Genomic DNA, 21,167 nt, shown 5'->3' with positions numbered 1-21,167 from the left:
TTCAGGTGATCTAAACAACTTCAGTGGCTTTGAGGTCACCTTACTTGGACTGCCAGCAGTTTCAGGCCCCATCAGCACTAATTTCCACCATCTTTGAAAACTATAATTAAAAATAGCTGCAGTTAACATAGATGGGTTGGTTACACCACATTATGCCAGTCCACGTAAACTGGGCTCCCAAGTGTCATGCATTTGGCAGCCCTGTCACACCAGAGCTTCAGTTATGTCTTCTGGTTGCTAGAAGCCACAGTAGCACCTACCAAGTGGGCTGGTAGGCTCTCTCTCATGCTTCTCTCCCTGCTGGATCCAAGTTCTGGGAGAAGTGAAGGGTTGTCAGCAGCAGCACACGGTGACTGGTCTGTCCAGTATTGGCACCCAACTCCCTTGCCTTGCCTGTTGCCTCCTGAGCCAGCTGCATCTGGCTTTCCCCAAGAAACACCCCCCGATCCCACTCCCTAGGAGGAGTCCCAGTACCACCCCGGCAGCTACCCATACCCTAACAGCCGGACACTCCACTCTACCATACCATCCCACCCACACAGCTGCCTCACCTTCCCCCGGCCACGCTACTTGCCGCTGCCAAGTTTGGACCGCTCCATGCTGAAGTCACTGCTTGGAGCAGGGTGTGTTGACCATAACCTCAGTCCTCTTATAGGCAAACTTCTAAATATGCAAATCAGCTCACTAAGTAATTTGTATAAAATGTTACACAGGGAGCTGTGCAAAACTTGGCAGCTATGTAGTGATCATCTAGAATGAAAATCAGTCTAGAGATGTCGTCTCTTGTGTGGTGTATACTGCTGGTAAATCTGTGTTGGCTGAAACGGTATTTAAAAGCTGTTCCAATGAGGAGAGGGAAAGTGTCAATCGGACTTTGAGATGATCGTGTCTTTCATGATGATTTCCTTTCAGTCTTTTTTTTTTTTAAGTATGCACGTTAATGGAACGTTTCCACAATTTACGTGTGTTTAATGCTGTTAAATTCAAACTAAACATTCTAAAGTCAAATGTTTTTCATCTGTGCCTTTCCTGGAGTCATTCAATGAGGTTTATAGTATGGTGTTCTCTACATTAATCTGATAAACAGCTTTATTGCTGCTTGTTGGAATACAGCCTCTAACTACAGCCTTAGCTTTTGCTAAGAATGGAAAACGCTGCATTTCTTGCTCTGATTTTCCTGTGGTGGGGCAGGCTCTGGTTTACTGAAAAATCAAACTAGAAATCTGACATGTTACTGGGGTGGCCCTAGTTAGCTCTGTTTTGATTTCCATTTCAAGCTTTGCTTTTGCTTTTTATTGCCTTTTCTTGCAAATACAATAATCATTTCAGTACTGTTGTTGGTTTGTTTGGTTTTTTTGGTAGTGTGATTTTACTGTATTTGCTGCCACCTGTGGGCTGGCCTGACAGAGAGCTTTTAATGTCTGATTTAAATATTAGAAATTTTGCTCTGATTGCCATATCTGTTGTAACCTCTATTCTATATATTTATCTTTCTAGATCTAGGTTTAGAATTTTATTGGCACACTGTCAGCAGCATTCTGTGAGGAAAGGGAAGAGGCATTTCTCTAACTTTGCTTTCCTAACCAGGAGTGGTCAGGAGATCTTTTGTTCTTTACAGCTCTCTTCAGGGATTTCAGTAGGCAGGACTCCAGAGTTCCTCTCTTGTGAGGGGAGGATAAACTTTGGACATTCTGGACTAAACTAATTGTAGGTATAAATCAACAGGCTTTCCCAGCTTCACATCTGAGATTGATTTGGATCACTAGCATCTTAGTATGTCTATTATGAGACATTTCAGAATTTGTTTTCTGACTTGTTTGCAGTGTTGAGGACTGCCAGATTGTCTCCTGGTATTGAATGGTATGTGAAGGATAATACAGAGGCAGAAATAAGGTTGTTTTTTTTTTACTTTAACTGTTCATTTCCATACTTGCCAGTATTATACTTTATCTCTGGGCATCAAGACTATATAAACTATAAATGTTGACACTTTTTAGATTATAGTGATTTTTTTTTTCATTTTGCTTGGGTAGATTCCATTTTTTTCCCTCTAATAGGATTATATTGTACACTCAATCAATGCCTTATCTTCGCTTCTGCTTTTTGGTTTATGCTTCTCTTTCGATGTTGCTTTGTTTCCTAACTGCAACATCTTATATACCAAATCTTTTGGGGTTCTTAGCTATTTATATTGCAAATCTGATACTTGGGTCCATTTTATGTTGGTTGTATAACAATAAGAAACTAATTACAAATGGAAAAATAAATCACAGCACATATACACTTAGGTATCCGTGGAAAAATTCAGGACCTTCTGCTGTTTTTGTAGCTAGCTAGGAGATCTAATTCTCAGATATTAGGTAAGAGAATCAATATTCTTAAAAGCACTCTGTACTGTCACAGTAGGAAGTGCTTTGTCAGACTTGGAGCAGCAGTTCCTATTGTGACAGTGTACTGTTAGAGGGAACTGATTCTCTGATAGGCTTGTTACTGTAGAATAAAGAGGAAATCAACTGTTTTTAGTGATTCATGTATGAGATGGCAGGTGGTGTGACAAGTGGATCTGTGGATACAGCATGCAGGGGTGTTAAGAGGAAGTAGCTGTGTTGATAAGGGAAGGAAATAAGTTCACAGCTGCTGAAAGGCAAAATGAGGCAGTAGTTCTGGGGAGTTGAGAACGTGTGTGAGAAGCTGGAGAAGCCAACCGAGAGCTGCTGGGGGCAGTAGAAAGGGAGAAGAGCAGAGATTTGAGAGATGCACATAAAAAGAACTATTGTTCACAGCATTAAGGAGCATTAGGAGGGGGCTATATGGAATACTTGTGCACAAAAGATGTTTACTCCTTTAGAAAAGACTAGGGCAATTTAAACAATAAGTACCTCTCTTCCATATTATTGCCCCAAGGTTTATTCTCTCTGTCAAGCGTGTTTTTATTGCAGTGCATGGGACTTCAATTATGTGCTCTGTATTTTTGAGTGTTCTTAAATGGTGCCTTTTAGAAGCATTTCTTATGTACAGTGCTGCTTGGACCATTGAAATACTGTGCTGTACAATAAAACCCTACTGCACTGCTGCAGAAAGCTTACCAGAGATATGTAAATTCAAAATGGTCACAGCTTCAGACTCTTGAAAATAGAGCCTTGCAGAACAGCATAGATGTGTTGTGCTTACAATAGTCTTAAATAGAATGGTGATGGATACAGAAAAATCACTTGTTAGAGTGGAGGGTATTGCAATATATTCTGTAGTTCATCCTGCCGGCCGATTTTGTCCTTGAAGTAGAATATACACCCGGCTACTTTAGAATCATTGATTTTTGAACAACTCTTGATTATGGAGAGGCCATTTTGAATTTTTGAGCATTTACTGTGGAACTTATTTATTTGGGTGATATACCAAGAGTGTTATGACATAATATTTTAGGCATCAAATTTGGTGCATACATAAACCTTATGGGACCTTTTGTAGATAGGACACCATTTTTAAATTGTACCTGTAAACTTTAGTGCTAGTTTACATCCATGTATATTAGAACCATTAACACTGAGACACAGTAATTAATTTTGTCAGACCATAAACATTACGCCATTTCTGTGAAATATAGCACTTTACATTTTCCAACACTGTAATACCCCACTCTGTCTCTGAATATTAGCTTGCTAACATAAAGTGTCAGAGCTAGGATGGATTATGTGCTTACAGAAAAAGGGCCCATCATTGATCACCTCTTAGCAGAAGCTGGAAACGTGTGGTAAGATTTATGTGCAATCTTGCAGTTACTGTTGTTTCTACTGTATCTGTTTTGCAACTCTTGGGGTATGTCTTCACTAGAGCTGGAAGGTGTAAAGTCCAGCTCAAGAAGGCATACCCAGAAGTGACTATTTATCCTAAAAGTCCATTCTTTATCTCTTGGTCTCTGGAGAATTCAGTTTGAAGCAGTATATGCAACCTTTTCAGGAGGTGGTACCTCTTGGGAAGTGTTACAACCTGAGTGAATTCGCTTAATCACCTTCCGCTGACCTAAGGGTATGTCTACACTATGGAATAAGGTCGAATTTATAGAAGTCGTTTTTTTAGAAATCGGTTTTATATATTCAGGTGTGTGTGTCCCCACAGAAAATGCTCTAAGTGCATTAAGTGCATTCACTCGGCGGAGTGCTTCCACAGTACCGAGGCAAGCGTCAACTTCCGGAGCATTGCACTGTGGGTGGCTGTCCCGCAGTTCCCGCAGTCTCCGCTGCCCATTGGAATTCTGGGTTAAGATCCCAATGCCTGATAGGGCTAAAACATTGTCGCGGGTGGTTCTGGGTACATATCAGGCCCCCGTTCCCTCCCTCCCTCCGTGAAAGCAAGGGCAGACAATCATTTCGCGCCTTTTTTCCTGAGTTACCTGTGCAGACGCCATACCACGGCAAGCATGGAGCCCGCTCAGGTAACCATCACCCTATGTCTCCTGGGTGCTGGCAGAAGCAGTACTGCATTGCTACACAGTAGCAGCAACCCATTGCCTTCTGGCAGCAGACGGTGCAATATGACTGGTAGCCGTCATCGTCATGTCCGAGGTGCTCCTGGCCACGTCGGCCAGGAGCGCCTGGGCAGACATGGGTGCAGGGACTAAATTTGGAGTGACTTGACCAGGTCATTCTCTTTAGTCCTGCAGTCAGTCCTATTGAACCATCTTATGGTGAGCAGGCAGGCGATACGGATTGCTAGCAGTCCTATTGCATCATCTTCTGCCGGGCAGCCATGAGATGTGGATGGCATGCAGTCCTTCTGCACCGTCTGCTGCCAGCCAAAGATGTAAAAGATAGATGGAGCGGATCAAAACAAGAAATAGACCAGATCTGTTTTGTACTCATTTGCTTCTCTCCTCATCCCCCGTCTAGGGGACTCGTTCCTCTAGGTCACACTGCAGTCACTCACAGAGAAGGTGCAGCAAGGTAAATCTAGCCATGTATCAATCAGAGGCAAGACTAACCTCCTTGTTCAAATAAGAACAATAACTTAGGTGCACCATTTCTTATTGGAACCCTCCGTGAAGTCCTGCCTGAAATACTCCTTGATGTAAAGCCACCCCCTTTGTTGATTTTAGCTTCCTGAAGCCATCCCTGTAAGCCATGTCGTCAGTCGCCTCTCCCTCCGTCAGAACAACGGCAGACAATCGTTCCGCGCCTTTTTTCTGTGCGGACGCCATACCAAGGCATGCATGGAGGCCGCTCAGCTCACTTTGGCAATTAGGAGCACATTAAACACCACACACATTATCCAGAAGTATATGCAGCACCAGACCTGGCAGAGCGATACCGGGCGAGGAGGCGATGTCAGCGCGGTCACGTGAGTGATCAGGACATGGACACAGATTTCTCTGAAAGCATGGGCCCTGTCAATGCATGCATCATGGGGCAGGTTCATGCTGTGGAACGCCAATTCTGGGCTCGGTAAACAAGCACAGACTGGTGGGACCGCATAGTGTTGCAGGTCTGGGACGATTCCCAGTGGCTGCGAAACTTTCGCATGTGTAAGGGCACTTTCATGGAACTTTGACTTGCTTTCCCCTGCCCTGAAGTGCATGAATACCAAGATGAGAGCAGCCCTCACAGTTGAGAAGTGAGTGGCGATAGCCCTGTGGAAGCTTGCAACACCAGACAGCTACCGGTCAGTTGGGAATCAATTTGGAGTGGGCAAATCTACTGTTGGGGCTGCTGTGATGCAAGTAGCCAACACAATCAAAGATCTGCTGATATCAAGGGTAGTGACCCTGGGAAATGTGCAGGTCATAGTGGATGGCTTTGCTGCAATGGGATTCCCTAACTGTGGTGGGGCTATAGACGGAACCCAGATCCCTATCTTGGCACCGGAGCACCAAGCCGCCGAGTACATAAACCGCAAGGGGTACTTTTCAATAGTGCTGCAAGCCCTGGCGGATCACAAGGGACATTTCACCAACATCAACGTGGGATGGCCAGGAAAGGTACATGACGCTCGCATCTTCAGGAACTCTGGTCTGTTTCAAAAGCTGCAAGAAGGGACTTTATTCCCAGACCAGAAAATAACTGTTGGGGATGTTGAAATGCCTATATGTATCCTTGGGGACCCAGCCTACCCCTTAACGCCATGGCTCATGAAGCCGTACGCAGGCAACCTGGACAGTAGTCAGGAGCTGTTCAACTACAGGCTGAGCAAGTGCAGAATGGTGGTAGAATGTGCATTTGGATGTTTAAAGGCGCGCTGGCGCAGTTTACTGACTCGCTTAGACCTCAGCGAAACCAATATTCCCACTGTTATTACTGCTTGCTGTGTGCTCCACAATATCTTTGAGCGTAAAGGGGAGACGTTTATGGCGGGCTGGGAGGTTGAGGCAAATCGCCTGGCTGCTGGTTACGCGCAGCCAGACACCAGGGCGGTTAGAAGAGCGCAGGAGGTCACGGTACACATCAGAGAAGCTTTGAAAACCAGTTTCATGACTGGCCAGGCTACGGTGTGAAAGTTCTCTTTGTTTCTCCTTGATGAAACCCCCTGCCCCTTGGTTCACTCTACTTCTCTGCAAGCTAACCACCCTCTCCTCCTCCCTTTAATCATTGCTTGCAGAGGCAATAAAGTCATTGTTGCTTCACGTTCATGCATTCTTTATTCATTCATCACACAAATAGGGGGATGACTACCAAGGTAGCCCAGGAGGGGTGGTGGAGGAGGGAAGGAAAATGCCACACAGCACTTCAAAAGTTTACAACTTTAAAATTTATTGAATGCCAGCCTTTTTTTTTGGGCAGTCCTCTTTGGTGGAGTGGCTGGTTGGCGGGTAGCCCTCCCCACCGCGTTCTTGGGCGTCTGGGTGTGGAGGCTATGGAACTTGGGGAGGAGGGCGGTTGGTTACACAGGGGCTGTAGTGGCAGTCTGTGCTCCAGCTGCCTTTGCTGCAGCTCAAGCATACACTGGAGCATACTGGTTTGGTCCTCCAGCAGCCTCAGCATTGAATCCTGCCTCCTCTCATCACGCTGCCGCCACATTTGAGCTTCAGCCCTGTCTTCAGCCCGCCACTTACTCTCTTCAGCCCGCCACTTACTCTCTTCAGCCCGCCACTTACTCTCTTCAGCCCGCCACCTCTCCTCCCGGTCATTTTGTGCTTTCCTGCACTCTGATATTGTCTGCCTCCATGCATTCGTCTGTGCTCTGTCAGTGTGGGAGGACAGCATGAGCTCAGAGAACATTTCATCACGAGTGCATTTTTTTCTTTCTAATCTTCACTAGCCTCTGGGAAGGAGAAGATCCTGTGATCATTGAAACACATGCAGCTGGTGGAGAAAAAAAAGGGACAGCGGTATTTAAAAAGACACATTTTATAAAACAGTGGCTACGCTCTTTCAGGGTAAACGTTGCTGTTAACATTACATACATAACATTACATACCTTGCTGTTAACATTACATACATAGCACATGTGCTTTCATTACAAGGTCGCATTTTGCCTCCCCCCACCGCGTGGCTACCCCCTCAACCTGCCCCCCTTCCTGGGGCTAAGAGCGGGGAACATTTCTGTTCAGCCGCAGGCAAACAGCTCAGCAGGAACGGGCTCCTCTGAATGTCCCCTGAAGAAAAGCACCCTATTTCAACCAGGAGACCATGAATATCATCTCACTCTCCTGAGGATAACACAGAGAGATAAAGAACGGATGTCGTTTGAACGCCAGCAAACATACACTGCAATGCTTTGTTGTACAATGATTCCCAAGTACGTGTTACTGGCCTGGAGTGGTAAAGTGTCCTACCATGAAGGACGCAATAAGGCTGCCCTCCCCAGAAACCTTTTGCAAAGGCTTTGGGAGTACATCCAGGAGAGCCGCGAATGCCAGGGCAAATTAATCCTTTCACATGCTTGCTTTTAAACCATGTATAGTATTTTAAAAGGTACACTCACTGGAGGTCCCTTCTCCGCCTGCCGGGTCCAGGAGGCAGCCTTGGGTGGGTTCGGAGGGTACTGGCTCCAGGTCCAGGGTGAGAAACAGTTCCTGGCTGTCGGGAAAACCGGTTTCTCCGCTTGCTTGCTGTGAGCTATCTACAACCTCATCATCTTCTTCTTCTTCGTCCCCAAAACCTGCTTCCATGTTGGCTCCATCTCCATTGAGGGAGTCAAATAACACGGCTGGGGTAGTGATGGCTGAACCCCCTAAAATGGCATGCAGCTCATCATAGAAGCGGCATGTTTGGGGCTCTGACCCGGAGCGGCCGTTCGCCCCTCTGGTTTTCTGGTAGGCTTGCCTCAGCTCCTTAAGTTTCACGCGGCACTGCTTCGGATCCCTGTTATGGCCTCTGTCCTTCATGCCCTGGGAGATTTTGGCAAAGGTTTTGGCATTTCAAAAACTGGAACGGAGTTCTGATAGCACGGATTCCTTTCCCCATACAGCGATCAGATCCTGTACCTCCCATTCAGCCCATGCTTGAGCTCTTTTGCGATTCTGGGACTCCATCATGGTCACCTCTGCTGATGAGCTCTGCATGGTCACCTGCAGCTTGCCACGCTGGCCAAACAAGAAATGAGATTCAAAAGTTCGTGGGCTTTTTCCTGTCTACCTGGCCAGTGCATCTGAGTTGAGTGCTGTCCAGAGCGGTCACAATGGAGCACTCTGGGATAGCTCCCGGAGGCCAATACCATCGAATTGTGTCCACAGTACCCCAAATTCGACCCAGCAAGGCCGATTTAAGCACTAATCCACTTGTCAGGGGTGGAGTACGGAAATCAATTTTAAGATCCCTTTAAGTCGAACTAAAGGGCTTCATCGTGTGGACGGATGCAGGTTTACATCGATTTAACACTGCTAAATTCGACCTAAAGTCCTAGTGTAGACCAGGGCTTAGTTCCTGGAGGAGCTGTGGTCCTCCTCCCCCAGGGAATTACATATAGTCCCTGGCCCACAATGGTACATACACTTAATACAGTAACATCTCCCAAAGATATTGCAGGAAATTGCCATTCATGTCACAGTTATGGAAAATACTATAAATGCAAATTGAAGAAGTGATCATGCAAACTGGGTGTGTTTTACATTAAGAACAAATGAATAGGGGTTTTCAAGGCTCCTGGTGAAAGGAATTGCTAATATTTAGAACCACCACAAATTGTTTTGACTGTTTAGCTTTGATGGGACAAAGTTACCATCTTTTGAAGGTAGTTTTTTCTGACATTGAGATTGTAACAGTTCTCTCTGATTGGAATAGTCTCATGCTATCTGTGCACCAGTGATAGGACTATTCAACACCTTCCTTGAATGCAGATTATTGATTTGAGGGCAATTAAATTGTGTCAGAGAGAATGCGTATATTAAAAATTAAATGCAGTATAATGGTCTCGTTAATTGCACATATGCTTAGTAAGTAGCAGGTATGTAATGTAATTGGTAGAAAGGTTAAGTATACTAGCTAACATTTAAATCTCAGCAGATTGTTTTAGAAAGATTTGTGAATTTTTAAGTGTTCCTGTTAGGTGCCATGACCACTTTGGAAGCTGAAATCCTCTTGTCATTACAGCATAAATACAGTCCTTTCCCCACTCTTTCCAATTTGTAACCTCAGCTCTGATCTAGAGGGCCACCTCTGTAGATGAGTAACTTACTCATCTCATACTCTGGCAGTACATGATCTTTTCTGAATCTGTCAGCAAGGCTGCCAGCTGTGGTGATGGTCTGTGAAAACCAATTCTACTAGGAAGCAGAATGAGTCCATCACCTTGTTTCACTGTGATCCCTGAACAATGTCTGGTAATTCTGTTCTGTATATGCTCTTATACCATGCTCAGCACTGTAGTATCCAAGCCCTTTTCACTAGTGCATTAAATAACGTGACTAACATCTATCGTGTTCTCTCCTCCTCTCCCTAGGTCGAAGAAGTCGCACAGTGGGGGATGGGGAGGGTTACACAATATTATGTGGTGTTTAAAGAATGCAAGGTCAAACAAATGCACCTTGCACTTAGAGGGAAAGATAGAGCACTTAGAGGGGAAGGTCTTTCATTCCTGTGGGAGTTCATTCCACAGTCTTGGGCCAGCCCTTGAAAAAGCTCTGTTTTGTCTTTGTTATTATATATCTGGACCCAGAGTAAACCAGTATCAGTTACCTAAAGATTCTACATCCCATTGCAAAACATCCAAGCAACCTATTGCCTCTAAAGACACAATGTCATATTTCAGCTAATGACTTGTACATTTTAATTTTTTTGAATCCCCTTTTATTTGCTTGGGGGGATGGGGGTGGAGTATTTGAAATGAAAAAATGTAAGGGAGTTTTGTGTGTGTGATGACGTACAAATATTTTAGCTGTTTGTAAACTTAGAGTAAATTTGTCCATAAAAATGTATTCTTAGCTAAAATTGATACGGTTGGCCTAGAAATAAACCATTTGTTATAGAACTCCTATAAAGGTGAGTTTATAAAGATAATATAGATTTCTAACTATAATGGCACTAGCAAGCATTACTACTGTAGAATAAAGCACATTTATCATGGCATGTTCACTAACCTTTTTAAAAATGTATCAACAATATTAGTTTCTTTAAATCCTGGCTGTTAAAATCTGCTACGTGACTGATTTGGCATCAGACAGTATTCAGCAAAAGTTGTTTTCAGGTGGAAAAAATTCAACCTATTAAACAATGTTTAATCGTTCTATGAAATTAACTACTTTGCTCCCAAATATTAATATTGATACATATGTGGTTCCCTCCACATCCTCAACTAATCTTTCTTTTTTGTTTATGCTCTGGGGGAGCTGAGATTCTTCCTTTTCAAATGAGCTGAGAAATATGCCTTTAATCTTGGTAGACTGAGAGATTGGACTGTAAAATTGTGATGATGTTTGCAGAAAAACTATCCTAGATAATGTTTGGGTGTTACCAATTTGTGTTCTACTTTTCCTCTCCCTCCAAAGTAAGTACAGCTGGGCTTGTGGTCCAGGGACAGTCTGGTGTCAAAAGATGGGATATTAAAAAATTTGACCTGGGTAAAACCGCAAATGAATAATGCACCCTTTAGCAGCCCATGGCAATAAACCCTTTATCGCATACCGTATCTATGTATTGCATCCTGTTAACATCTTTGTGAAAACGTGTGGCTTTGCAACTGGAGCTGTTTTAGCAGTAGGAGAGTGAAGCCGGCACATACGAGTCTTATGTTACTGAATTTAAATAAATGCAAAATAAAGATAAGGCCACAAATCGTTAGGAAGATGCATTTGTATCCTCAGGAATTACAAATACATAGTATGAGTAAAGGCAATGGCAGGTTATGGATGCTCCGTGCCGGCTGCACCCTTGCTTTCTGCATTGCATAACTTCACTGGTGCCATTGTCTGGGGATCCGTGGGCCCAGATTGAGACTAGGGCAGGGTATCTCTTTCAGTAATTTGGGATCTTCCGCAGTTATTTTGTGTTGCTTTTTAGATACGTCGCTTCAGTCCAACTGAGCTATTTTTCCCCTCTGATTGCTGGTATTCAGACTGCTGCTTTAGAGAGAGAGACCCAGAATGTGGTCAAGCCGGAGACAGGAGATGTCATTTACAGCAGCGATGTCTCTTGCGAGTTGAGGCATTTGAGAGATGTTTCAGGTCACTGTTGTTGATCAGGCTCATTCATTCTCAGGAGCTGAAGCAATTGTCTGACTGTATTCCTGATTATCTTCTTTACTGGATTCTGGCCTAGTTGGGAGGAAAAACTGGCTTTATACCATGTTGTGAATATCTTCATCACATCATTTGAGTTTTAATTTAAAAAACAAACCAACAAAAAAACCAACGCTGCCATTTTGAAGAGCTCTGTGTTTCAGCTTTATGTCGTGGTAGTGTAGTAATGTCAGTTAGTAAATATGCATGCAAGCCGTGTATCAGGTCTTGGTCTGAACGTGAAGATGGTTACTTCCCATGCCTTATGGCACAGCAGATGTGCCCAGACAAGATATACAGCTGGCTGTGAAATTAATTTGGTTTTCTGAATGTATCTTGTTCAGTTCTGTGATGCTCTGTAAAGCATCACACCTCAATGAGGGGTGGAAGGAAGGATGTAAAGGGTGGGAGAACACAGTATTTCATCAGTGTATGAAAGCATTAACTGATGTAATGAAAGGAGCATAAACTCGGGAAGGCAAGCATAAAAGTGTAATTAGGCGGGCCAAAAAAATTGAAGAATAACTGGTAAAGACAAACAATCTAACAGCAAAAAAATGTTAAGTACATTGGAAGCAGGAAGCCTGCTAAACAGTCATTGCGGCCACTGGATAATCACGGTGCTAAAGAAATACTCAAGGAAGACAAGGCCATTGTGGAGAAGCTAAATGAATTCTTTGCATCAGTCTTCACTGCAGAGCACGTGAGGGAGATTCCCACACCTGAGCCATTCTTTTTAGTTGACAAATTTTAGGAATGCCCCAGATTTTAGGGGTCAATAGAGGAGATTTAGGAACAAATTGATAAACTAAACAGTGTTAAGTCACCTTCACCAGGTGGTGGTCACCCAAGAGTTGTGAAGGAACTCAAATATAAAATTGCAGAACTACTAACTGTGGTGTGTAGCCTATCACTTAAATCACCGTCAGTACTAGATGACTGGAGGATAATTAATGTGACACCAACGTGTAAAAAAGGCTGCAGAGATGATCCAGGTAATGACTGTAAGCCTCACTTCAGTAACAGGCAAATTGGTTGAAACTATAGTAAAGAATAGAATGATCAGACACCTAGATGAACATATGTTGGGGAAGAGTCAACATGGTTTTTGTAAAGGGAAATCATGCCTCACCGTGCACAGCTCCTTAAATATCATCTGTATGTATATCTCACAATGATTGATAGGATCAGTATGCCAGAAGCTTTTTTGAGAGCTGCCACATGACATCGCTTATGAATAAATACCATGGAAGTGGTGTGCTAGGTGTAGTGATTTGGTAAGGCCTGTTAAGAGTTGCTTTTACAAAACAGCGAACTCTTTGCCAGCTGGCACCAATGGGTCTCGGTGTCACAGAGAGCAGTTGCTGCTATTGCCCATGTCAGTTACGAGTGAATGATCTTGTTTTGCTCCTGTCTTGTGCTACCAAGGCCATTAAAACATTACACTGGCTAAGAATGGTGTTGATTTAAAAACAAAATTCAGAATAGATTTTAAACCCTGTGCTCGCCTGGGTACCTTCCTTACCGCGGTACTTATGTAGTTTCACCTCCTTTGCAGTGGCAATGCAAACCATGTTGGAAACCATTGTTGTTTTGAACAGTGTTTAAACAGAGTTCCATTAATTTGCTTTGAGATCCAATGCACACAGGGCCCAAAAGAGATGGGGGCAGAGGAAGTAGTGGAGAGAGAGAAGGATCCAGGCAGAAGAATACATGTTTGCTTAAATGGGCATTAATGCGGGGGGTGTTACGAATTCCCAGAACAGATCAACTAAGGGTTAGCGTCTTGAATATTTTGTTCAGTAGTGTTACCAATATTAATTATTCTGGTACCATACTTACGAAAGCAATTTCATTACAGTGACAGCTAATGAGCTGTGGAAAGGGGTTTTGGCAGAGACTGGTGCTGGAGCAAGGAAGGGAAGAGGAAAGCGAACCAAGAAAAAGTTCAAGAGGGATCTCAATAGAGGCCAGATCATTGGTGAAGGTAAATGCATCAATAACCATAGGACTGGTAAATGCGTTGCTCTTACCATTCATAGTGTGTTTGGTTTGTAATTAGGATTGCCAACTTTCTAATTGCACAAAACCGAATCCCCTTTCCCCGCCCATTCTCCCAGGCCACACCCCTGCTCATTCCATCCCCCCTCCATCCATTGCTCGTTCTCCCCCACCCTCACTCACTTTCACCAGGCTGAGGCAGGGGTTTGGGATGCGGGAGGGGGTGAGGACTCTGAGATGGGTCTGGGGTGAGAGGTTTGGGGTACAGGAGGGGGCGTGGGCTCCGGGAGGGAGTCTGAGTGCGGGAGGGGGCTCAGGGCTGGGGCAGGGTGTTGGGGTGCAGGAGGGGGTTCAGTGTGCGAGCTCCAGCCCACCGGCACTTACCTCAGGCAGCTCCTGGAAGTGGCCGGCATGTCTGGCTCCTAAGCGGAGGGGGGGGCAGGGGGTTCTGCGCACTGCCTGCCCCCACAGGCACCACGCCCGCAGCACCCATTGTCCATGGTTCCCAGCCAATGGGAGCTGCGGAGCCAGCTCTTGGGGTAGGGGCAGCGTGCAGAGCCCCTGTGGCTGCCCCTGTGCCTAGGAGCCAGACATGCTGGCCACTTCCAGGAGCTGTGCGGAGCCAGGGCAGAGCATTCCAGTCAAAAACCAGATGCCTGACAACCCTATTTGTAATACTTGTTGTAAACAGTGCAGTTAGCACATTGGCATTAATTTCTGTGGAGTCATGACAACACTGAATGAATGCTCTCTCTCTCTCTCTCTTCTTTTTTCATAGGTGATTTTGATAATGATACTCCATTTCACATAGTTCCAGCTTTTAATACAAATTCTGTCATGTGGAAAGCAGTTGAAATATAAATGAACATTAAAACTTCCGTTTTATTAGATTCATCTTGTGTACTGTTGAGTTTTAATCTTTAATTTTTCATTAAATGTGAGGGAAATCTTTTCACGTTTTGCTTTTCTTAAGGACGTTCTGGTTTCCTTTGGCCTGGTCTCAATACTCCTGTGCTGAAAAGTGGGGCACTCCAGACAATTGGTCAGCGAGACAAAGAGGAGCAGGAGAAGGTGCAGTCTGAAATTATCCGGCAGAGGGATGAGTGGGAGAAGAGAAGAAAAACAAAGGTGAAGCGAGAGAGAGGCTGGACTGGAAGTTCCTGGGGAGGCATCAGTCTGGGACCCCCTGAGCCAGGTCCTAATGGAGGTAAGAAGAGGGAATGTAATTACCTTCTTAGAGAGAGGCATGGGAAGAAGAATCCATACTTTCCCAGCATTTTACATTTCTTTATAATTATTCTCCTCTATACTAGGAACTATAAGAATTTCTATACACAAACCCAGGCAGTTAAACTAAAGATTCATAATCTTAACTGGACTGACAGTTGTTACATTAATGCTCAGAGCTAATTGACTGCTTCTCAGTTAAGCTTTTGTGAGTCTTAAAATGTGAAAACACTTTTTGTGTGTCTTACATCAGCAGCCCTGAGTACAAGATGTAGCCATATGTTCCCATTAGCTTAGTAACAGAAATAAATATTTCATGTTAGCATAAACAAGGAAAGAATGGCTAATAAAATGTCATATTAGAAATACAAATTATAGGAGATAAGTATAAGGCTATCACCTCGCATATTTAAACCTCTTACGCAAACTCAAGGCCCCATACAGTTAGTGGCAAGGTGAGGCTAAATTCTGTTTCATGTCCTAGATCAGTGGTGGGCAACCTGCAGGCCGCATGTGGCCCATCAGAGTAAGCTGATTGTGGGCCGCGAAACATTTTGCAGACATTAACCATCTGCAGGTATGGCCCCCCGCAGCAGCCAGAGGCCACGGTTTGCTGTTCCCAGCCAATGGGAGCTGCGGGATTCAGCGGGCCACAGGAGCGTGCTGGCCACTGCTTCCCGCAGCTCCGATTGGCCGGGAACAGCGAACCGCGGCCACTGGGAGCTGCGGGGGTCCATGCCTGCAAATGGTCAACGTCCGCAAAATGTCTCGCAGCTCACCAGTGGATTACTCTGATGGGTCGCATGCGGGCCGCAGCTTGCCCACCACTGTCCTAGCTTCTCTGCAACAGTCTTTTGTGGTAACTAGAAATTCTACGACAGCTTCTTTTAGAACAAAAAAGTTTTTAACAAATTAAATATGAAAACCAAGTAACTCAGCCGAGTAATGTCTGTGAAACAGTTAACGTTGACGTTTATATTGTCATGTTTAGGTTTTTCTGGTAATATTCCATTGAGATTTACCAGACAGTTCACATTTCTCTGCAGGATTGTTTCAAGCTGTCTGCAGGCTCAGATGTAATTGCACCAATTAAACTTGATTGATGTTTTCAAAGTTTTCTTCATACCCATAAGAGCCAGTAGCATAATTTCTTTTCCTAAACTAAAGTCTAGCTTCTGGAGCATATTTCTGCAGCAAGGGATAGATTCTGTGGCAAATGTAATGGCTGCAGAATACATGGAGCCCTTCCCAAATTATGCATATTGAGGTTTTCTAATCTTCTCTCAGGTCACTTCTTTCAGCCCCCCCAATCAGTTTGTGGGTTTTTATTTTGTATAAACTCCCTCCAGTTTGCCAGTATTTTTCAGTAGTATGCTTCATGGAATGCCATATAATGTTCCAAGGGTGTATTTGCATGAAAGCCATGGAAACGAACCATTACTTCCCTGTTCTGTGAGGTTATGTCTCAGTCTGTTCAGACTTTATCTACAGGTTGCCCACCACTGCCTTAGAGGTCATGGTGGAGCTTCCGTTACTCAGAGACTTTAAGTCAAGATTAGACGTCTTTCTAAAATACACATTCTAGCTCAATCAGAAGGCTTGATGGAGGGCTCCTTGGGTGACCTTCTCTGATCTGGGATGTTCGGATCATCCTAGATTATCAGAATGGTCGCTTCTAGCCTAATCCCAACTTCACAGCTAATCGCTGGGGCAGCATCTGTTTTGGCCATGTATACGTTCTCATACTGCCATGTAAGGTGGTGAAATGACTCAACTGGAAAAATAATTCAGTCAGCAAGGCCTTTTCTTGAGGGAAGGTTAGGAGGGTGGGTTATTTATACCTTTTATGTAGAAGACAGGGACGGAGGGCCATGTGTTCGCCGTCACTGCCAAGTGCTGATCAGACAGGTTCTGCAGCCAGGTATGTGCAGTGTGGCACTGTGCAGGCAATGCATTAAGGACAAGAATTGCTGCTGGTAAGCAGCAACGTTCTTCTTCCCTGTGTGTCTTGCTCCCTGCTGTCTGATGCAGCCGTCTGTCGAAGCTTTGCTCCGCAAATGCTTGTTTAAGAGCGGTATGTTTTTCAGGTTGTTGGTATATGAAAGTTCTCTCACCTGCCATATGAGAGGCCTGGTTTTGATTCCTGAGTCAATGCAGGAATTAGTCTACTGATTCCTTTTCCTTTAGAATGTAAGCTCTTCATGGCAGGAACTGTGCCTCTTTCATGGCTAGGAAGCATACAGCTTGTTGTGGGCATGACCAGAAACAAATTATTATTAATGTTTACGGTAGTCAGATAAGGGAGTTAATTAGGGTTCAGTAAATTCTGAAACAGAAACCTTGGCAAAGGTGTGTCAGTCCTGTTGGTCCATCACCAAGAGAATTTTAGATTTTATAAAGTGAATCTTGGCATTTGCCAAAGGCTGTGCCAGAAAGGCTTGCTCATTGTTCCTTTCTGCAAAGTGGGTGTTAGAGCACAGGCCAGTCAAAAGGATCTGTCTGCATTTCTGCTTTGTTTGTATCCTTTCTGCCCTAACTTTCATGTGCCAAATGAGCACTATCAGGGGATAGTGGTACAGAATACTCAAAATTCTGCCATGCTCGTGTATTTGCTTTTTCTCCCTTCTGAGACATTTCTGAAATGGAATTCCATTCAAAAATAACGTGCAGAGGGGAAGCTTACATTTATTACTATAATGTATATGGAGAAAAGGAGGGGTATGCACTTTGGTGCCCCAAGTGTAGCATACACCTGACCAGTGTTTTCTTATCACCATTCTGAAAAGACTAAATCATGAATGTTATGTGAAATGTTTAGTTTTGTAAAGATTGCTTCCTGACTCCTACAGGGCAAAAAAATGATGCTGTAGCTGCATTTGACTGATTACAAAGAAATTTTTCAGGCCACTCTTTAAATTGAATGCCCTTTAAAGTATTGCACTAACATATTATGGTTGATTTGAAGTGGCAAGATTTTTTTCCTTGTAGTTGTATAGAAATCTTTATCAAATACGTCTCATGGTTGTTTGCTTGAATCATCATAGATTGTCTAATATTATATCATTCAAAATATTCTAAAATAATACTAGATAATAGTGTAGACATGGTGGAAGTGAGCCATTTATAGAATTGTTACATCCTCTAGCAATATGACAGTCTCCAATCAATGCATATATGTTCAGTTCACTTAGGGTAGTCATCTGAGTAATGGTTATGCAAGTAGGCAGCTCATGCATGCAAATGATGAAATACACGAATGGATCATCACTGGAACATACTGTGCACAACTGTTCATTCCCCCCAGCACTTCTTCAGCAGTGAAGAGCTAGGAAGAATAGAGTACGTAACTTTGGTCCTGGAATAAATAGAGTTATGACCTCTCAAGAATTGAGTAATGGTGCCCCAAGAGTTTCAGATTTAATTGAGAGAGGAAGGCTGGCCTTGTCATCAAGGCACTGTACTGAGTTTCAGGATACCTGGGTTCTGGCTCCAGCTCTGTCCCAGACTGAGTGCCTTTGGGCAAGTCACTTAACCGCTCTGTGCCTCACTTCTTTTTCCAGGGATTGCAAATGTTGGTGCCATGGCAGGTGTGTATGCACCCCGGGCACAGACATCAGAGATTTATTTTCCTCAGCAGTATCTGTTGAGGTGGCTCAAGCACCCTCCGTTGCCATACACCGCTGCAGTCTTCTATCAGAGCGGAGCCGCCCACCTCAGTTCCTCCTTAATGCCAGTGAGGGTTGTCAGAGTGAATTCAGGCTTGAGTGATTCACGTACTTCCCTCACTCTGCTTTCTACATAGCTGTACGTTAGTAGCTTGTTGGGTATAGTTAGTTTTAGTCAATTTTGATAGTTTAGGGCTAGGTGTTTTGGTTTTGGTCTCTCTTGACCCTTTTTTCTTGGTACTGGGACCAGTACCAGAATGATGCCTTGCTCTTCGGGGTTTAAGTTATGCAGGATCTGCACAAAGCCTGTACCAGTCAGTGACCAGCATCCATCCTGCCTTAAATGTTTGGGAGAATCCCACATTAGTGACAAACGTCACATCTGGAAAAGCTTCAAGCCCTCCCAAAAAGCGAGAGAGCAGTGAGGCTTAAGGGCTTGTTCATGGAGCCAGCACTTCGACCCCCGTCAGAGTCGTCACAGAGGGAAAGCGCCCCACCTACATCAGCTTTGGTACAGAACACCCCACCAGACATGTCTGCAGTTCCTCGGTCCCATTCTTCGGTACCGAAGGAAAGACTCGGACCTTCCTCTTGCTCTTCTGTGTCAGTACCAAAGCAAGACAGAGGCAGACATACCACAAAGCATTTGGGAGAAAGGCTATCCCTGGAACGCTCATCACCTCCCCGGGGGGATCTCCACCTTCGGGGCCTGTGTCAGGTCTGTTGAGGTCTCCCCTAAAGGACGTTAACAGAGCCAGCAGACAGTGCCGCACCCAGCCACCCCAGACACATATGCAGCTGCAAGAAACGTGTTTAGTCACTCAGTACTGGTATCATTGGCGGCAGAAGGTCTGCAACCCATGCAGATGCCTGCAGCTCATAGCTCGCTCACTGAGATCCTGCAGCATGGTTACCCAAGCCTCCCCTGAAGCCTGTCTTGTCAAGAGGAAAGCTTCCTCTGTTTCCCCGCTACTGCCATCCCCGGGCTCAGGCTGTCTCTCTCTAGTCCCTTCTGCATCAGCCCCTCCTCTGTCAGAGGCATCTGACTCCTCAGGCTCAGAGGTGAGGTCCTTTCTGTCCCATCCAGGACATAGCATGTTCCCCCCCATCAGAGTCATTGGCACCACGGTGCCATGTGGCAAAACCAACGTTGGGCCCCAGCTAAAGGTAAATGCCCTGGATAAGGAGGGATCCCAAGCCCATACCCATGGCCATTCTGGTCACTGTGGGGCATTCCCCCTCCAGCCAGCCAGGTCCTGCCCTTAATCCTCTTGGCACACTGGAGACAAGGGCACCAAAAGCACTCTTCCCCCCCCCCCCCCACCGAATCCGGTGCAGAGACTGGTTCTGGGCACCAAGAGCACTATTCTTCGATACCTGCTACTGAGACTGGTACCAAGCAGCTGGTATTCATGCGGACAGCCCCCCACTGCAAGCTCCGGACCAGCAACCATGTCAGAGGCCTGCTGCCTCCTCCTTCATCATCCACTGAGGCTACTGAACCCTCAGGTTACTCACCACATCAGAGGACCACAGAGCCCCTCAAGAGCCTTTAAAAAGTGGCTTCTGTACTTGGCGTTCAGGCAGAAGAAGTGTCCGAAAGGTCTCAACAGTTGATGGACATCCTGATATCAATGACCCCGGCTAGGGTGGCTCTACCAGGTAATGAAACCATCCTGGAGTCAGTCATGGCTCTTTGGCAGGCACCCTCCTCCCTGTCCCCCACAGCAAAATGAGCCCAGAGGAGGTGCTTTGTCCCCTCTAAGGGCTATGAACATTTCTACTCTCACCACCCACTCCCCAGGCTCTCATGTGGTGGCAGCCACCATGAGCGGGAAAGGCAGGGACATCAAGCTTTCACGCCAAAAAGCAAAGGCTCAAAGAGGCTGGATCTGTTTGGTTGCAAGCTTTATTCTTCAGGAAGCCTGCAACTCAGGATTGCAAACCAGCAGGCACCCCGAGTCGCTATGACTTCATCTTCTGGGAAAATGTTAAAAAGTTGAAAGACAAGTTACCAGAGGAGCGTAGACAAGAGTTTTTGCAGTGATGAGTGAGGAGGGTAAACTGGTTGCCAGAGCTGCCCTCCAAAACATTGCTGGATAATAGTTTGGATATGAGAGAGGTGTTCATGGTTGCAGTCAACTGGGTTTCCCCTAGAGGTCCAACACACGATCCAAGACCTCCCTTTTGAAGCCCCCCGTCTGTTTTCAGAGAAAATGAACGACAGGATTCATAGCCTCAGAGATTCCAGGGTGACCGACACTGAAATCCCTTGGGATCTATACTCCAGTGACGGGGGGAGGGGGGAAGCAATTTCTTCCACAGCAGCCATTCTGACACCAGAGTTTTGCTTCCCAATCCCAAAATCCACCAAAAAAAATTAGAAAGGGATTATAGGAGGTGTCCCCCATTGCCCTCTTAGCATCAGTGGGCTCATACCATCCACCCGCCACCTTCCAAACAGGCATTTTGAAGGGATACTCAAGGACAGTGTACCAGCCACCTTAGTTCCATCTGTTCCCCATCTTTTATTTACCAATCGCTTATCTCGTTTCCTAAGTGGTGGGGCCACATAACATCAGATTGGTAGGTCTCAAACATGGTGGAATGGGGGCATGCCATCCAGTTCA

At 45.1% G+C, this 21,167-nt stretch overlaps 1 protein-coding gene across 2 annotated transcripts in view; it reads left to right on the top strand.

Annotated features, from left to right (window-relative positions):
• The window catches only part of MRPS5 (mitochondrial ribosomal protein S5), a 92,063-nt gene that overhangs the window by 23,529 nt on the left and 47,367 nt on the right, over nucleotides 1-21,167 (top strand). Inside the window, exons 1-3 of one of the 2 annotated variants that reach the window (XM_084622734.1) lie at nucleotides 9,671-9,751; nucleotides 13,506-13,631; nucleotides 14,619-14,852. In XM_084622734.1, the coding sequence (XP_084478860.1) occupies nucleotides 9,745-9,751; nucleotides 13,506-13,631; nucleotides 14,619-14,852 (367 nt within the window). In that variant the 5' untranslated portion in view covers nucleotides 9,671-9,744. Of the gene's footprint in view, nucleotides 1-9,670; nucleotides 9,752-13,505; nucleotides 13,632-14,618; nucleotides 14,853-21,167 lie in introns of those variants that run through there. The other variant, XM_084622733.1, reaches the window with a different exon arrangement.

The sequence above is a fragment of the Lepidochelys olivacea genome (genome assembly GCF_965140295.1).
Source record: "Lepidochelys olivacea isolate rLepOli2 genome assembly, chromosome: 3".
Lineage (NCBI taxonomy): Eukaryota > Metazoa > Chordata > Testudines > Cheloniidae > Lepidochelys > Lepidochelys olivacea.
Note: the sequence above shows the minus strand (reverse complement) of the source record. Positions and strands in the feature narration are given on the sequence as shown.